This window comes from Ambystoma mexicanum, chromosome 11 (assembly GCF_040938575.1).
Source record: "Ambystoma mexicanum isolate Mex_15411 chromosome 11, UKY_AmexF1_1, whole genome shotgun sequence".
Classification (NCBI taxonomy): domain Eukaryota; kingdom Metazoa; phylum Chordata; class Amphibia; order Caudata; family Ambystomatidae; genus Ambystoma; species Ambystoma mexicanum.
The window spans coordinates 778,814,480-778,833,395 of NC_090934.1; the positions used below are offsets into that span (position 1 = coordinate 778,814,480).

At 42.2% G+C, this 18,916-nt stretch overlaps 1 protein-coding gene and 1 long non-coding RNA gene across 2 annotated transcripts in view; one reads left to right on the forward strand and one right to left on the reverse strand.

The window, feature by feature from the left end:
* LOC138503738 (uncharacterized) overlaps positions 1-18,916 on the reverse strand; it is a 278,195-nt gene that overhangs the window by 190,831 nt on the left and 68,448 nt on the right. The gene's annotated exons all lie outside the window — the stretch shown is intronic.
* C11H11orf16 (chromosome 11 C11orf16 homolog) overlaps positions 1-18,916 on the forward strand; it is a 251,596-nt gene that overhangs the window by 27,361 nt on the left and 205,319 nt on the right. Inside the window, exon 2 of the mRNA XM_069623695.1 lies at positions 17,633-17,804. Within this exon, the coding sequence (XP_069479796.1) occupies positions 17,638-17,804 (167 nt within the window). The 5' untranslated portion in view covers positions 17,633-17,637. The remainder of the gene's footprint in view (positions 1-17,632; positions 17,805-18,916) is intronic.

Genomic DNA, 18,916 nt, shown 5'->3' on the forward strand with positions numbered 1-18,916 from the left:
TTGTATTTTCCAGCGCCTGACTTCACGGACCGCCGGGGCTGTAATGCCCCGGTGTTTCCGTGAAGCCAGGCACCGGAAAAATGTGCAAGTCCGGCAGCAGCCTGCTGGTTTTACCGGCACGGCTACCGCCAGACTTGTTGTAAGGCCCTATGTTTTACAGGTATACTATCAAGACTGAAAGGAACACAGTGAGAGAAAATGCATCTTAAAACGATCACCATTACTTTTCATTCATCGTCCCACACAGCATATAGCTTTATGTACCCCCCTTCCTAATTAGCCACCATTTGCACCTATTAAGGGACATGCCAAGGACTATAGCCATCCCTCATCCACCCATTACCTGCACACACAGCTGTGCCTGCAGACATTTCACGTTATTTTAGTCATGCTTCAATGCAGAGGGCAAAGGCACATCACTGCGGCGCAGGGCTATCTGGCTGTTAGGTAATGAGGAAAAGTGAGCTATTTAAATAAACAAAAGCAAGCCAGTGCCTGCAAGATAGCTCAGCAAGTTGTGACACTTGGGTGCGCCCAGCAGGGTCCATGGGGAAGGCAAAAACAAAAGTGCACTTCCCTGCCGTTCAGAAACAGTGAGCCGGGTGACACCAAGCAAGAGAACCATGGCAGATTTTCCCAAAAAGTAGAGGAACGTCATAACCTTTAGGTCCTGCCCACGTCTTTCATTGGTTATGATACTAAATAATGTCAAGCCTGTGGGCTGTGTGGCTGTACTTTTTTTGAAGGTGAAAGTTAATAGTGAAAGTTATCACTTTCCTGTAGTCTTTATAGACTTAGTTACTAAACATTACAGTTTTCCCTCCCAAGGGACTATATACAAATCTTTTCAAGAAGCAGGAAAAAACCTGAACCTAACATCTTTTATCTGAGTAAATGCCAGGAAGGAATTAGCAGTGCAGAAGGATTTACTCTCAAGAACCGTGTCGCCTATACTTGCAAAACCAGGTTTACACAACATCTCCACCTTAGGACCTTAGAAAAATAGAGAACCGTCCATGTATAGTTCTACAGAACTGCAGTACAAAAGAAAGACAGTAGAAAATACCCCCTGCCCCCTCAATGAACACCCAAGCGATAAGGAACAAAAAGAGAATGTTTTCCTAATAGGAAAGCTTCGTCCCCTGCACACTATCTGGAAGGCCAGAGCCTAATGGTGATTAGAGAGTTAGGTGGTATGTAAGGCAGGTTACCACCCTTATTTAGCAGAGATGAGAAGCCTTATTAGGCATCTTAGATATATTTATATTCGGAATTTCACCAATGAATTAAATTTGACAACTTAGAAGATAAATTCAAAAACAATACAATGTATTATTCATACAGAATAGTTGGCCCAACGCGTTTCGAGTTGCAAAGACTCTTCATCAGGGGCATGTTTTCTTTATCAATAACATTTCTATAAAGAGAAGAGACATTTTTAATTTAAACAATATATTACATTTTTCTAATCCAGAAACAACTTCAAAAAAACAACTCAAATTTCAAGACATCTCAAAATTACATGATGACAGCCAGTGCCTAGACTTAAAGTGTGCAATACGTAGTTCTTATGAACATCATAATTTAGAATTTGTCATAAACAAGTATAACCTACCATTTGCGTGTATTTGTTTCTATAGATTGTTCAGAGTTTGGCTTCCTAATCTATATCAGTCAGAAAAAAATCTCAATATCCTAATTATTTAACTCTCTGGTGCTTTTTGACTATTTGCACCACTCAAGGCTAAAGAATTTGGATGACATAAGTCTTATTAATTTAAAACAAAGAGATAAAGTTCCATTGTCACCTAGGGATCTTCTTATATATATAATAAGCTGTTATAAAATCTTACCCCATTAAAAATAGCCAAAGAAGATGGAATGTCTTGTATGGCCATAGATGGTATTTGTCTTGTGGTAATTTCTCAAAGCTTTTCACTTATTCTTGACCAGGGGGGAGTCCTAGTCTGGATCGCTATAGTTAGAAAAAAGAGAGAATCGCTATCTAAATACAAAGAATATTTGTTGCTAGTTGTCAAGCCTTAGTACAAGTGAAAGACACTTACAATTCATGGGTCTTTTATAGTAGTCCAGTAGTTGGAGTAACCAGTCAGATGTCACTGAATATCCTATCTGGTGTAGAGCCCGTTGGCGAAAACTATTCGTAAACAGTCTGTTTCCAAGGAGGATACCCTGTGGAGCCAAGGTGGATGAGGTAAGTATTCAGTAGTTACAAATTTTCTAGCAAAGTTCTTGGCCATAATGCAAATTAGGCTATGTAGCCAGGAGAGAATAGGTGAGTATAATATTTTACTTCTATACAAAAGAAAAGTGCAAGTAATAGGTTGGTTATGTCAAATAAACTTACTTCTGTTTCTATTTTCTAGATCCCAACGCGGAGCGGCTTCCAGTCTGACAAAGGCTGGGATGGCGTCTGCCATTTTGGAACCACAAGTCTCTTTATGTACGTTTGTACCGTCTGAAGTCACTCGCGCATGCGCGAGTGACGTCACTGTCATCCTTTTGGGTATGTGACGTTGTTCGCGCACACGCGAGCAACGCTTAAGTATTGTTATGGAAGCAAGAAAAAGTTTGTCATATTAAGGTCTAGCTCACAGAGAAGGATGGTATCATACCTCTCTGTGTGTTACGTAGCTCTTGAATTTATGAGAAATACTACGATTGAATGGAAAAAATGTATGCCGCATTTGCTAATTATTCTGACTATGTGACGTGATTCACACATGTGCGAGTTACGTCATCAAGGTTTATTTATGTATGTGTATGCCACTCGTGGAGGAGTGAGATGGCACTATTGCAAGAAAAACAGTTGTAGCATAGGGTACACTTGGCAACCAGTATCTAGATGGAATCTTACATTGAACGCTTGTCATCTAGTACACATGTTGATCTATTATGTTAAAACGGACTGTTACAAATCAGCATAATTGCCTGCATAAATATGGGTGCTTGTCCAATAGTAAGTAAAGTATCATTCAGTCACAGTTAGAGTCATCACTAAGTACATGCCTGCACGTAAGATTATTTAAAATTGATATCTTGATATAAACAATTTTTCATTTGTTTCTTGGTCAACATCCAAATGACTCGTACTCTGAGCCTATTTGACAATCTTAGAGCATTATGTTATTACTATCCCAACTGTATGGGTGAACAATCTTCGTAAAAAGCATCTAAAAAGCAATCTCACAAAAATCCCAAGAATATTGGAAATAGACAATGTGGCTAATCCCCCAATTGAGTAGGACTAATTGAGGTTTTTGTTCTAACTGTGTTAACCCGGTAGGGATAAGGTGTATTTGATTGGGGAATTTAAAAAACAAAGGAGCAATAATAGCCTAAATAGTTGACCAGATACAAGCAATAGGTTTTATTATGTAGTTGTTAAAAATTTAGAGGAATGGTCCAAGGTAATAATCTTTGTTCATGCCTAATGGGGTCATGGCGTTAAGCCGTTGGATCCAAAATAGCTCTCTTTGTGAAAGTTGTTTTTGTAGGTCACCTCCTCTTGGGAGTGGGTGCAGTACTTCCAATATAATCATTTTCATTTGTGAAATGTTGTGGTTGTGGTCTCTGAAATGTCTAAATACAGGAGATTTGATATTCTTTGTTCTAATGGAAGACTTATGCTCTGTCCATCTTTCTTTAGCCTGTCTGATGGTTTTTCCTATATAGTAGACTCTGCATGGGCAATGGATGGCATAGATCACATTTCTGCTGTCACATGTGGCATAGTGTCTCAGGGTGATTGTTTTGCCTGTTTTGGGATGTCGTACGTAGTCTCCTTTAATGATGTTGTTACAATGTTGGCAATGGAGGCATGGGTATGTGCCTGCTTTTTGCTTGATGAATGTTGGTTGTAGTGGTTTTTAAATTCTCCCATCAAATACACCTTATCCCTACCGGGTTAACACAGTTAGAACAAAAACTTCAATTAGTCCTACTCGATTGGGGGATTATCCACATTGTCTATTTCCAATATTCTTAGGATTTTTATGAGATTGCTTTTTAGATGCTTTTTACGAAGATTGTACACCCATACAGTTGGGATAGTAATAACATAATGCTCTAAGATTGTCAAATAGGCTCAGAGTACGAGTCATTTGGATGTTGAACAAGAAAAAAATGAAAAATTGTTTATATCAAGATATCAAATTTGAAATATTCTTACGTGCAGGCATGTACTTAGTGATGACTCTAACTGTGACTGTATGATACTTTACTTACTATTGGGCAAGCACCCATATTTATGCAGGCAATTCTGCTGATTTGTAACAGTCCGTTTTAACATAAGAGATCAACATGTGTACTTGATGTCAAGCGTTCAATGTAAGATTCCAGCTAGATACTGGCTGCCAAGTGTACCCTATGCTACAACTGTTTTTCTTACAATAGTGCCATCTCACTCCTCCACGAGTGACATACACATACATAAATAAACCTTGATGACGTAGTTCGCACATGCACGAATCACGTCACATAGTCAGAATAATTAGCAAATGCGGCATACATTTTTTCCATTCAATCGTAGTTGTTCTCATAAATTCAAGAGCTACGTAACACACAGAGAGGTATGATACCATCCTTCTCTGTGAGCTACACCTTAATATGACAAACATTTTCTTGCTTCCATAACAATACTTAAGCGTTGCTCGCGCGTGCGCGAACAACGTCACATACCCAAAAGGATGACAGTGACGTCACTCGCGCATGCGCGAGTGATGTCAGACGGTACAAACGTACATAAAGACACTTGTGGTTCCAAAATGGCAGACGCCTTCCCAGCCTTTGTCAGACTGGAAGCCGCTCCGCGTTGGGATCTAGAAAATAGAAACAGAAGTAAGTTTATTTGACATAACCAACCTATTACTTGCACTTTTCTTTTGTATCAAAATAAAATATTATACTCACCTATTCTCTCCTGGCTACATAGCCTAATTTGCATTATGGCCAAAAACTTTGCTAGAAAATTTGTAACTACTGAATACTTACCTCCTCCACCTTGGCTCCACAGGGTATCCTCCTTGGAAACAGAATGTTTACGAATAATTTTCTCCAACGGGCTCTACACCAGATAGGATATTCAGTGACATCTGACTGGTTACTCCAACTACTGGACTACTATAAAAGACCCATGAATTGTAAGTGTCTTTCACTTGTACTAAGGCTTGAGAACTAGCAACAAATATTCTTTGTATTTAGATAGCGATTCTCTCTTTTTTCTAACTATAGCGATGCAGACTAGGACTCCCCCCTGGTCAAGAATAAGTGAAAAGCTTTGAGAAATTACCACAAGACAAATACCATCTATGGCCATACAAGACATTCCATCTTCTTTGGCTATTTTTAATGGGGTAAGATTTTATAACAGCTTATTATATATATATAAGAAGATCCCTAGGTGACAATGGAACTTTATCTCTTTGTTTTGAATTAATAAGACTTGTGTCATCCAAATTCTTTAGCCTTCAGTGGTGCAAATAGTCAAAAAGCACCAGAGAGTTAAATAATTAGGATATTGAGATTTTTTTCTGATTGTTAAGAGTTTGGCTTCCTAATCTATATCAATCTATAGAAACAAATACACACAAATGGTAGGTTATATTTGTTTATGAGAAATTCTAAATTATGATGTTCATAAGAACTACGTATTGCACACTTTAAGTCTAGGCACTGGCTGTCATCATGTAATTTTGAGATGTCTTCAAATTTGAGTTGTTTTTTTGAAGTTGCTTCTTGATTAGACAAATGTAATATATTGTTTAAATTAAAAATGTCTCTTCTCTTTATAGAAATGTTATTGATAAAGAAAACATGCCCCTGATGAAGAGTCTTTGCAACTCGAAACGCGTTGGGCCAACTATTCTGTATGAATAATAAATTGTATTGTTTTTGAATTTATCTTCTAAGTTGTCAAATTTAATTCATTGGTGAAATTCCTAATATAAATATATCTAAGATGCCTAAAAAGGCTTCTCATCTCTGCTAAATAAGGGTGGTAACCTGCCTTACATACCACCTAACTCTCTAATCACCATTAGGCTCTGGCCTTCCAGATAGTGTGCAGGGGACGAAGCTTTCCTATTAGGAAAACATTCTCTTTTTGTCCTTTATCTCCAGCCTAGGTACCAAGGCTGAGCACCTCTCCCCCGCACTTTTACTTTTCCTAACATTGGTTACAATCTATTGATAAAAAATATATGACTAATACGCAATAAGATTATCCAAAACAGGGTGTGCTCAGTGTGTTGTCCACTTTTTCACCCAAGCGATAAGCACATAAGACATGCAAAAGGGAAGGACTCCAGCCATTCCACAAACAATGTCTGTATGTCTGTATGTTATGTTACATTATCGAGATTTATACTGCGCACGGCTGCGATTTTCATGGTCTCGTATGTGATTTATACAGCCTTACCAAGCTAAAAACCAGCAGATTGGGTTCTGCGGTGAGTATGTTGTCGTGGTGATACTATCTTCAAGCAGCAGTCTGTCTTTGAGTTTTTATGGAACGCAGAGTTTGATTCATTATAATCCCCCACTGGGAGCGAGAGCGGAGCAAGTGTGGCGAGTGTGTTGCCGTGGCGACACTATCTTCAAACAGCAGTCTGTCTCTGCGTTTTTATGGAAGGCGGAGTTCAATTAATTATAATCCCCCACTGGGAGCGAGAGCGGAGCGAGTGCGGCGAGTTTGTTGCCGTGTGTTCCCGTTGGACCCGAATTACTCAAGGGACTTGAAGTGCAAACAGTGTCCCATCAGACGGAACAGAACGTACGGAAACAGGCAGCCTGCTTGGATCCCGCTAAAATTTTACTCGGGTAAGCAGAAGTAAGCTCTGTGTTAGTGATTATCTCCTTATCTGCTTATCTGCTTATCTGCTTACAGTGTACCGCAAGCCGCATGCTATATTCGGTTTATTAATCTCTTGACATTCAACATTGACATTTGGTCACTGGAAGTAAATTGAAAGCAATTTGTTGATCGGTGCAGGCGCATGCAGGCATGGCCCTGGTTACGGCAGGGGTGCAGTATATGAACACATGAGAACTGCAATAGCGTTGTATTGAGAAAACAAACTTCTCTATGAAAAGACTCTTAATATACCCATATACACCGCCGAAACAATCTGGAAGAACCATTTCAGGCATACTGATAACTCAATATTTAAGTTGGGTGTAAATGTGTTACAACGTAAGGAGTGGCAGTGGAGGAGTCAGTTCCATTTGGAGGGACGATTTGAAGGCACCAGAGACTTACAACATGCCAGGGTCAGGGGCCCATGAACCCAAAAGATCCATGTGTCACCCCCTAATCCATCGTGTCCAGAGTGATGGGACAGCAGCCCTGGGCACTAGAGATACAATGCAAATCTTAACATCAAGTCCTTACCCTTCTTCCTATCAAATGGCAAAAATTCTGCAGAAAAATCTGGACTACACATAATCGACCTCGTCCATTAAAAAGACGATTTCAAAGGGGGTCATTAGGAAAAGAGCACTTAGTGATAGTGCCGTTTGTGACGGGCTGAGTTGGGGGCACTCGAATGCTGATACAGCCAGTGTGGTTGCAGAAGTGGACATAATGGAGTACTCCCAGGACCGGAGGATTGAAGGGTAGCTCCAGATGCTATGGATACTCAAATAGAACCTCAGGAACCTCCTCTTTTAAGATGTGAATTGAAAGAGAAGGGAGATGCCATGGATCCACAAAATTATGATCAAAGCATCCCAGAACTGCCTAAGGCTCCATCAGAGTCCACACTATTGGCATTGAGTTTCGTATTAAACTCTTTAGTTAGTGTGTCTGAACCCCTAAAGTCCGAAGTTCAATCTCACTCAAGGATGCTACTCGAATTGACAAAGGAGGTGGGAGCGTGGCAATCAGCAATGATAGGCTTGAACGGCCTGATAAATGCTTCCATTGTAAAAGACATATCATTCTTGAGGGATGAGATTAGGCAACACATATCAATGGGGAAGGAAATTAAGGTATACCTGGTCAAATTTGACCAAGATTTGGACTTTCTAAAACAGAAGTCAAATGTATGGGGACTGCCCTAAATGAGTTGAAAGGATCTAATTTGGAAGTGCCTATTGAATTCATCCCACTAGATGATACCCCCCTTTCTCAATCAACATTGGAAGTATTCATAAGATTGGCCAATTGGGCGATGCAGCTTTACCCAAATCCCCATAAAAAAAACAAGTCCATGTCGGATGCTAAAAAGTACTAGGGATTGGTCGCGGTTGCTAAAAACGTCCATAAAACATTGACAGGAGAGGAGCTCCAGTCGATAATTGAGGTGGCTTCGATTTCGAATGGATCAATCCTTCACTCAGTGTCACAAAAAGAGCCAATTGCAAAGAGGGAAAATAGTAAGAAACTGTGGAAAAATAAAGAAAAAATAAAGAAGACAATGCTAAAGAATGCACTTGATCAGGGCAAATTGATCCCAAAGACACACCCACAGAAAACAAAGAACAAGAAACAAGCTAAACCAAAGTATCTGGGAAAAGGAAGTTTTTTAAGGCTCTGAACAAAATTGCAGACAAAGAGTCCCCAGATAATACACACAGAACCTATCAAAAGTAAAAAATAAAGGATTCCATAAAAGGATCAGACGATGCTATAGGGAAATCGTGCTTAGTTCCGGAAACATCACAGCCTGACCAAGCGATCAAGAAGGTCAGTGTGGGCCTCCAAACCGTAGATCCGAAAGGGGAGGTCAAGAAACCTCTCAGATTGGCTCCAATTTTCTTGAAAAGTCAGATGAAACTGAATGGTCCCTCAAAAGTGGCAAAAGAAAACCTGGGGGGGGGGGGTGAAAGAAAGTTCAGGGTCGGCACAAGTACCTGCTCAGGATGGGTATAATCAGGCCACTGACAAGCATCAAGGAAATAATGAACCTCTGACCGAATTAGAAATTAAATCTAAGAACCCCATGGGTTGTATAAAGGAAGGGGGTGAACTGCATAATGAGGATCAAGGCAAAGCGGAAAAAAGCTTGAACCCATTTGCAATACCGAGACTATGGTTAAAAAGGAAAAACCCTACTAAAGGTCAAGGAAGCCTCAATAGAGGAACAATTTTGCCATTATCGAAACAAATACCGGATCTCTACCTTCTATCCTCGCTGGATATTGATTAGATTTGTTTTCCCTACCATCAAGTAACATGTGTGGCGGAAGTTATCATGAAGACGCAACTGGGTGTTAAAGCATTATTGAATTCAGCAGAGGAGTTGATGAAAGTGGGACTGGAAGTGTGTCCAAATATGCCTCTGATGGACTTTGATTCTGCATCACCTCATGTACAACCTTCATCTCGAGCTGTGAGTCCTACTCAACAAGGGGACCCACAAAGGAGTGGAAAGGTTGTTGATGATAAAATGGGGGGTGGAGGGGCAGGGGTCCGAATACTAAAAAGAAGATCTTTGATCTTCTACCAGGAATTATTACAGAGGTTTTCCAGAAGTTATCTGCGGCTGATGATTTCCTTCAGTAAAGAAATGTTTAAGGGTTGTCAGTTGGAATACGTGAGGTTCTAGTTCATTCAGGGAGGAGAAGAGGATGACTTACATCTTCGAGGAGCAGGATATCATGTTATTGCAAGAGACATGGCTCCTTGCATCTATGCAATTAGATGGTTTTACATCACTGCATCAAGGGGCTCAAAAGTCGACTGTGGGTAGACCATCGGGAGGAATGTTAATAATGATACGGAATTCCTGTATAACCTCGACATAACATCTGCTGATAAAAAGGCAGGGAATTCTTGCAGTAAGGTTGATTTTTTTCATCTGAGCAAGATTCTCTTTCCAGTTCCCCTTGGTGATAATAAGTATTTATTGGCACCCTGCCCATTCCAACTTGACTGATTTCTTTGGAGGACTTGTCTGATTGTCATATGTTTGCATAAACTATCCGGATGATAACATTCTTCTAGCGGTGACTTAAACATTGATTGTTTGAGGATAGGTCCTGGAAAAATCTATAGGGGCATGTCAGTTAGAAATGGCCGTTTGTGGTCAAGTTTCTTTATGGAGTGGAACCTGCGTATAGCAAATGGTGCCATTGAGGGAGATATTCCCGCAGCCAAAACCTGGAGGAGTGGTGTGATGTTGTCCACCATTGACTACATTATAATGTCAGAACATCTATTTACATACTGAAAAGAATGTAGAGTAGTGAACAGAGGTTCAAGCAACCATATCCCTTTCTCAATATCCTTTTATGTCCAGAAAATATCTTGTGCAAGGGATATATATGATAGCTCAATTCTGGTAAATAAAAGGGGAAATCGTGTAATCAGGTTCAGGCAAGACGGTATCCATCTGAATAAGAAATTGGATATTCAAATAAAAAGCTTTGACAATCATTTGACACAATCACAGATCCATCCAAGATCATTTGTGGAGTCTCTATGGGAAACAGATACACTTATTAAACAACATGGATTTGTACTTTCCAAACATCAGCATAGATACAATCAAGAAACAGCAGATCGTAAGCGAAAACTACGCCAAGATAGATGTAAGCTACAAAGAGAAGATGAGCTCCAAGATGTGCTGGCAAAAGAAATAAAATCACTCCAAAATAAACATCCTAATTGGTCTAGATTGCGGAGAGCGGAGACATTGACTATAGATGGCAAAGATATGCTGAATTCAGTCACTGAGTCCAACTCTAAACATTTCTGGAGCTTGATAAATGTGCCAACCCAGCAAATCTCCATCTCTCAAACTAATTGTACAACAAATCTGTATGAATGGAACACTTCACAAGCAAATTTGAAGACCATAACCCCAGTATGTGCTCAATCAGTAAGGACCGAAAGTGGGAACAGAAGTTGGATGAAAATCAGATCAAAAAAAAAAAGATGAATTCCGGAAAGTTGTGGGCTGATCCTCGGCACCGTTTGGCTACCCAGCCCCCCTGACGCCCTTACCTGGGAGGATCAGCCCACAACTGTCCGGAATTCACTTTTCAAACTTAATTGGCTTTGAAAAAGACTAAGGTTGAAACGCGCGTCAGCTGTGTTGTTTTTCACCATGTCAAAAAAATTGTCATTCATTAATACAATGATGTTCTTTTTGGTGCCAACCAACCAAGAAATAAATAACATTTGTAATGACAAAACATTAGACGTGATCATTGATTTAACCAACTCGCACAAACTGTGACACTATGGGCTAACATATCCAACCAGTGCCAAACCAATCCACGGATTTGTCACCCCCACAAAGCTTTTAACCAAACAGGAACGTTGGAGTTGGTCCCTAGACAAACCAGGATTAAGGCTGCAGGTAGATCTAGCAACAAGCAAAAAGCAAGTGCGCAGGAGAGAGGGAGTCCTGACACCTTAACTCCAACCACTGTTAAATCTACCTGTGTTTATTTCCGTGTTTTCCACACTTTCATTATTTGTTTGATAGCTACTATCAATGACCCATCTATCAATTGGCTATTTGTCCAAGCTACAGGACATCTTCTGGATTTTGATAACAGCACAGATGAAATGGGTAGACGTGGAAAAGATATACCTATTACCAGGTCCAACCTATCTAATGCAGCCTTCCAATAATCACATACTCTTGTACACTCCCACAACATATTTACCAAACTACCCATCTCCAAACCGCAACCCCATCACAAGTCACTATGAACCAGTCCAAGTTTATGCATACGCACTGGTGTCCAGTATAAACAACCCAGTACCCTCTGGTGAATTAGCCTGAAATTTAAATCCAGTCTTTTTCATGCATTCTTGGATTCTACTCCGACAATGTCTTTGATCCTGGTGTTGTGTTTTGTTTTTCTCTTGAAATAGTGAGTTCTGCAGCTAGCTATCAGTGGCTTGGCCATTAATGCTTTGCAGGTGATGCTGGCCATCTTGAAGGTGATCCAGGCTTGAATGGGTAGCCAGTAAAGTTCCTTTAGGTTTAGAATGATGTGTTCAAATGTATTAGTCTTCTGGTGAGCTGCAGCATGCACGACAGCTTTGAACAGCACCAATGTTGCAGCTGGAACAACGGCAGGGAGGGCATTGGCACAATCCAGATAGGAGAGCGTCAAGGCTTAGACAATGGTTCGGAAGTCCTAAGCAGGGATGAAGTACTTGATCCTGTGGAGTCGGTCTATTTATTCTTTGCAATGTGTATTTTCAGGGAGAGGTGACAGTCGATGGTGAAACTGGGGGGTCTCTGTCAGAAAATGTTGGATTTAAAAGCATTTGGTGGCACCTGCAGAGAGGATGAACTGTGTCCTGGTTTGGTTGGGTTTCAGTACGGCCCCCAATGTCTATTCTTGAATAAGGGAGCAGCAGTGAAGGACGTCAATGCAGTTGAAATCCAAGTATAACTGTGTCATATCTGTATGCTGGTGGATTTTGATATTGAGATATTGAAAATGACTGGGGAAAGGGCAGATCCCTGCTACATTCTAACGGTCTCTTTGTGTCATAGGGCTTTGCAGATCCCTCTCTGAGAAAGCCTGCGTTTTTTGGTAGGACAAAGTAGGACTGATGCATCAAATCCAAGGTAGGGGGAGAGGGTTCTGAGTAGTGCTTTGTGGGAGACATTTTGAAATGCAGCAAAGACATAAAGCATGACCAGAAGGCAGTGGTTCACTTCGTCAAAGATAAGGAGTGTGTGATATGTGGCCTAAGTGGTGGTGATTACAGTGTTACATTTGGGGTGGAAGGCATTTGGTATCTGAGGATTCAGTGAATTCCATGGTGGGAGTGCTGCCTCTCTAGTGGGTTGATCCTATTATGAGTTGTTTGATTTTGAGGTTGGTCCAGGAGTTCAAATGGAGCTTATTTTGTTTTCTTGATTGCTTGATTTGCAGGTAGATTCTGGGCTCTGTGAAAGAAGTAGACAATTATTGACAGCTACTGTTGCGATGAGGGTGGAGATTTTTTTGAAGATGCCATTATTGATCTGAGGTTGTTTGTAGATCAGGTGGGAAATATCTGTTGGAATAGTTGTGAGCGGGAAGTGGTAGGTCAACAGGTCTATGGATTTGAGTGAGGTCTTCTGGATGACAGGGAGGACTCCTCCTGTCTTCTTTGTGAGATAGATGTGGTTGGTATTTTATATGAAGAGCACAATTTTTAAAACCTAACAAGAATAGCTCTCCACAGACAGACTAGGAAGCGACAGTTTTAGGGAAGCTGAGCAATCTGAATGAATGTATTGCCAGACAGGTAGCTAAAGAACAGAGCAGCAAAAGATGTCATGTTCAGGTTTTTCCAGCTTCTTGAAAACAATTTTCACATTCTGCCGGTGGTGATCTGGAAATAAAAGTACTGACACCAATGAGCTGTAATGTGGAACAATTAGGCAATAGCCCCGAGCCAGAGGGGCATTACTGCGTCAGATAATGCCCCTGGCGCCCATAGTTAACCTGACGCAGGGGCGTTACCTTAGGCGGCAACGGCCCCGTCGAGGGGCTTATTGCCATTAGTACCCTATCCCGTTAGAAGGGGGTACTGATGGAGGTTTGTTTTCAGTTATAAGACACGTCGTGTTTTGCATCCCGAAAATAAAAACAATGGCCGATGTGGACTGGGAAACGTACTCCATTTTCCCTTTCCATAGCGGCAATAGTAAACAAAGAAAATGGCTGCCATGGAACAGGAGAACGGACTACATGTAGTCCCTTCTCCCTTTCCATGGCGGCCATTATAGCAAATAAAAAAAAAGGTATACAAAAAAATGGCTGCTATGGAACAGGGCGAAGGGACTACATGTAGTCCTTTCTCCCTTTCCATGGCTGCCCAAAGAAAAAAAACGATATGCGGAAGAATGCTGGGGACCGGCACGAGGCACACGCCACAACGTGATAGAGATTACTGGAAGGTAAGGCTTGCAAACGCACCAATCGGTGCATAGATTATATTGACATGGTTCACCAGCTACTAATGGGAAACATTGGTCAGGGCTCTCCTCTATTGTACTCCCAAACAGGTAGATCTCTTATACCCTTTGAGCTATAAACAAGTCTGGCCAACAATCACTCCCAGAACAGTATCTTTGGGAAGAGGCATCAAACATAGGTGATTCTTGTGTGGTTGAGGTTGTAGGCATTACATTTAGGCAGTTGGCTTTTTCTTGAACGGGAACACAAGCATACTGACTTTTCCATGCTGTCATGCGTGTGTGTGTTTAATACCCTTGGTGCACCTTATCTAAGGCCACAGCATACCACATCTGTCTTTTTTATTGGGTGCAATGCGTGTGGCAGAATACGGATTTGTCCCACCCACCATGCAATAAGTTATATGTCAGATGTAGGGAAGCGGCGGTATCCGTGGAGTCACTTGAATGTGACAACTTCAACATTATGGAGGGAGGACAGCTATGAACACCAGAAGGGCAAAGCTGAATGGTCAGAGGTAAAAGACCACCTTGCGAATTTTGCGAAAGGCAACAAACTAGGTCAGCAATTACTTTTTTGTAAATCCTTCTTGGGGCGGGGTAACAACCCAATCAAGTCAGAGCTACCAGGGACAAAATGCGTTTGCAAAGCTTGAAGTGGCCACCATCTTGTTTTCTCCTACCTTGCATCACTTCCCCTTGCTTTAGCTAGCTTATGGGGAGGGAAAGGAAGATGCTAGATAGCCTTATTGTTCATCAGACCAGAAGGACCCTGGCATGTGGTCTGCATGTGGGTATGTTTCTAGGTGTTAAACTGTCCTGGGCACAGCTGCATATGTTTCCAGAAGGGTTCCCAATGTGTTTGTGGTGCTACGATGCAGAGGCCATGGGATGTGGTATATAAATTGGTTTTAGAGATGTAGCGGTTTGGTTTGACATCTGAAGGGACGAGTCTCTATAGCGCTGTGTATGGGAAGTGCAGTACTTCTGTGTATTGTGCATTTGAGTGTAGTGTTGAAGATGTTAATATGGGGATTACAAGTTTAGAGTGTCCGTCAGATGCATCCGGGATTGTAGTAATTAGGCGTGTTAAACATCCGGGTCTTTGAATTTTTTCTGAAAGTCACGTGGCTCTCGATATATGTATAGAAGAAAAGAGAGAGGGAAGCAGCGGTGAAGCGGTGTTTAAGGCTTGTTGCCCCACCTAAGTCTCCTTTCTGACCCCAATGTGAACGTCCTCACCACTGCATGCAGGTTATTGACTGGTGTCCCATGCAAAACTATTGTGCTCCTCTAAACCTCCCTCTGCCGCTGGGTGAGTGTGGGCAGATGGATTGCTCTCCTTTCACTAGAGATTGACAAGATGCTCAACAGCCTTACAACAACAGCTATATAGTTTCAACTTTGTATTAGAAAAATGTGTATCTGCAAGGAAATTGGGGTTCTCCCTCTAGGGGTGATCCCTGCATCCTATCCTCAACCTTACAGTGGGCTCCCACTTCCCTAGCCCAGGCTTCTTATTCCACCACAACATTTCTGCCAGATTGGCTAACTACAGCCAGGATACCCCTGCTATCTGGTTCTATCCCTCATCTTATGGAGGCCCAAAGGCCTTAGCGTTATCTGACTAACTCCCTCAAAGACTTGTCATCGGACCTAATGGGGTAGCCTGCTTGCTCTGTCACTTTGCCTGATGGCCAACTCCTCTGCTTCTCATCACTTACTTGTCTCCTCTCATCTTTCACATCCTCTCTCTCTCTCTCTCTCTCTCTCTCTCCCCCCACATTCTGTCTGCTGGTCTTACTGTTCGCTCTTGCTTTTCCTGTCATCATCCTCCAGCTGTTCTATCCCCTCTTCCTGTACTCTGCCTCCTGGTTTTACCCCTCAATCTCCTCTCTATATCTCCCCTTTCTCTCCCCACAATCCGTCCCCTGGCATTGCCAATCTCTCTCCTCCTCTTATATCTGCCATCCAAGGCCCTTTTGATTGTCTGCCCCCAACACTACTCCTACTTTTACCCCTCCTCTAACCTCTTGCCTCTCAAGCCCCCTCTCTTTTACACACAGCCTTTCTCACAATCAAGGGTGTTGCTACATCTGGAAAAGATCTGGGGCTAAGCTAATGTTGGGGCTGTTGGGACTAGGGGCTAGCTACCGTTCTGGTTGTAGTCCCCGAGCTTCTATCCGGGGCTACAACCAAAAGACCTGGGGCTATAGCCCCCTCAGGCCAACCCCCTTCCCCTCAGCAACGCCTCTGCTCACAATCACTCTGAAACTTATCCCTGGCTCTAGTCTCCCTTCAAAACTCCCTACAATCAGTCTATTATTTATGCACTCACATACAACTCCATTGGTACCACCCACTCAGATCCAACATCTTTCCTTCACTCTCAAATCACTCCAACTGTCTCTGGAAATTCCCTCCCCACCTGCTACACCCTCCTTGCTGGTCTCTTGGTCCACCACCTCTGCTCCTGACCTCACCCAAGCACAATTCACGCGACTGGAACTGTTGGCTTTTTATAGCCCAGCCTTTCCTGCTTGAGAGTTTCCCTTCGCACCATTGGCTCTCCATGCCAGCTGACCCCCTTGGCCAATGTCTACCTAAGCTACTCCCAGGGGGGCATGATTCCCTCTGGAAATGTTCAAGAAGCTGTCTAGCCCTATGCCTTTTCAGGTGCCGTTGTCTGGCAGGTAGCGATAGGCTTAGACTGATCATTTGCTCTTGAGTTTTCTTCAGCTCTGGATGAGTTTCTAAGCGAATAGGGTTTGGGAAGTGTGTCAGCCTCTCTCCTGTTCCCCTGCAGTCTCCAGCTATTTACAGTTATTTAGTGGCTGCCCCCGAAGCTCAGTGTTAGTCCATCTGGGTTTCTTGGGATGGGTTTCTCCTTTATTTTAGGAAGGTGAAACTCCAGTCTATTTTCATTTGGGTATGGAATCCATTTCTCTGACTCCAGGCTGGGTTTTGTTGGTTGAGCACAGGTGCCTTCTGGTAGTTGAAGTCTGAGCTTCCTTTCAGATGGCATTTCTTCCATGAGCCTGTGATTCCTGACAGATTTCTGAAGGCTCAGCTGCTTGCTTGTTCGAAAAATAGAAAAAGCTATCTGGCCAGGACAGAGGTTGATAGGTATTGGCCCAGCAAGAAGGGCACCAATTGGCATACATGTCTCCAAACACACCACTGAGCTGTGGACCAAGGTTTCCCTCAACTGCCCCCTTCTCTTGACAGGGTCCCACCCATGTTCCTGTCACAAGAGTAAGAGGTCAAACCTGTGTTTTCCAATGACCCTTCCGGTTCTACTGGGATTATTCCTTTCATGTATATGGTTCCATTTAACCAAAAGGAAGGGATTACACACGGAAATGTCAATCCATTGTAATATCAGGAACTGTCACGCGTTTCCCTGTTCTTTAATACAGGAGAGAATATATACCTTATGAGGGCTGCTAGTAGTATTCCGAAAACGTGTGGTTTAAGAAGATCTTCGAAAAAAAGGTGCCATGTCCTATTATCAATATATCACGTGGTCAAGTAGTTACGTAATTATCTGTGTACACCAAAACATACGTAATCCTTGTATACTATCAACAAGAACTGCACTTAAAGAAGATTAGCTTAATAAAACTGAAGACAAGTGCCAGCTTTCCTGTGTTTTAGTTTAAACACGGTTCCGAATGGGGCTGTTTGTTAAGCTGAAGCATAAGCCCACTAATTATGATTATATTTTTTAGGTGGGATGGATCAATCAACAGCATCATTGCTCTCAAACCACAGGCACTGTAGCGTGATGACAGAGCGCGAGCGCCACTCCTGCACCAGGCTGATAACCAAACATGATCCCTGCTGCAGCTGCTCCTTCACAGCCCGGCAACCCTGCATCATGGCGCCGCCCATCCCTCAGAGGTAAAACTAGGTGCTTTGAGTGACAACATTAGAGGCGGATTTCAAATATGCAAACCTGTGATTCGTATATGTTTGAAAACAAAACAGACATTGAACATGGCTATCTGTCTGCCTGTGCCTATGACTGACTATATCAACTCATCCATCCATTCATGCCTCCAGCTATCCAGCCAGCTATCCCTCATTAGTTGCATTGGCAGCTTTCAGTTCTTAGGGGGGGGGGGCTGAGCGGGAGGGGGTGGCTCAAGGAGAAAGCAAGCATTCTGAATGATTCACGATCAAGTGGCGGCTGGGGAATATTTTCAGTGACGGGCATTCATATTTACAATGATTTAGCAAAAGCGACTGATCGTAAAGAGATAGCCATACTTAATGTAGAGGGATCCCAATACAAATAAAACTAAAAATGGTGCATCAAAATGGTGCATTTTTCAGTACCGTTTTTTATTTTTTAAAAAATGGTGCATGACCCGTTCAATTTACAGTCAGTTTTGTGGGGGTAACCCATCAAACACAATTCAATTGGTGCCAGTGCACCAACAGTATAAAGGATCATTTTCATGATATCTGTGCCCACAATGTATGCCAGCATTGCTACTGTAAAACACTTTCATGATGCTGCACCCATGATACACCCCATTTGACCGCCCGCTCTGAAGGTGCAGCACCAGCACAGTGAGTGGATTGCCCCTGTGCACTCTTTGCTCCCCCCTGACAAGGGGAATCCATTTTCTTTCACCTCCTTGGTCCACATCACAGACCTTCCCTCCTTCCCCTTCCCCCCTTCCAGTCTGTTAGGGAAAATTCTCATAAATGTGTCAATTCCTCTCTACCTTAGAGACCCCCAGCTCTATTGCTGACCTTTGGGACTTTGTACTTTTAATTCTAATTGTTTTCTGTGTTTGTTTATTTTGGTTATGGAGTCTAACCAACTCCATAGGCATCATCTTTTCATTTGTGTCACACAGCACCCTTAGTGCAGTGGCACAGGGAAACCTTTTTAGGCTTTCCCAAGGTTTAAATAGCTTCTCTGGGATAAACTACTGTTTCCCAGAGTCAGTAAAGTGAAATTGACTTTACTAGTCTTTTAAATTCCTAGACCCAGCACACCA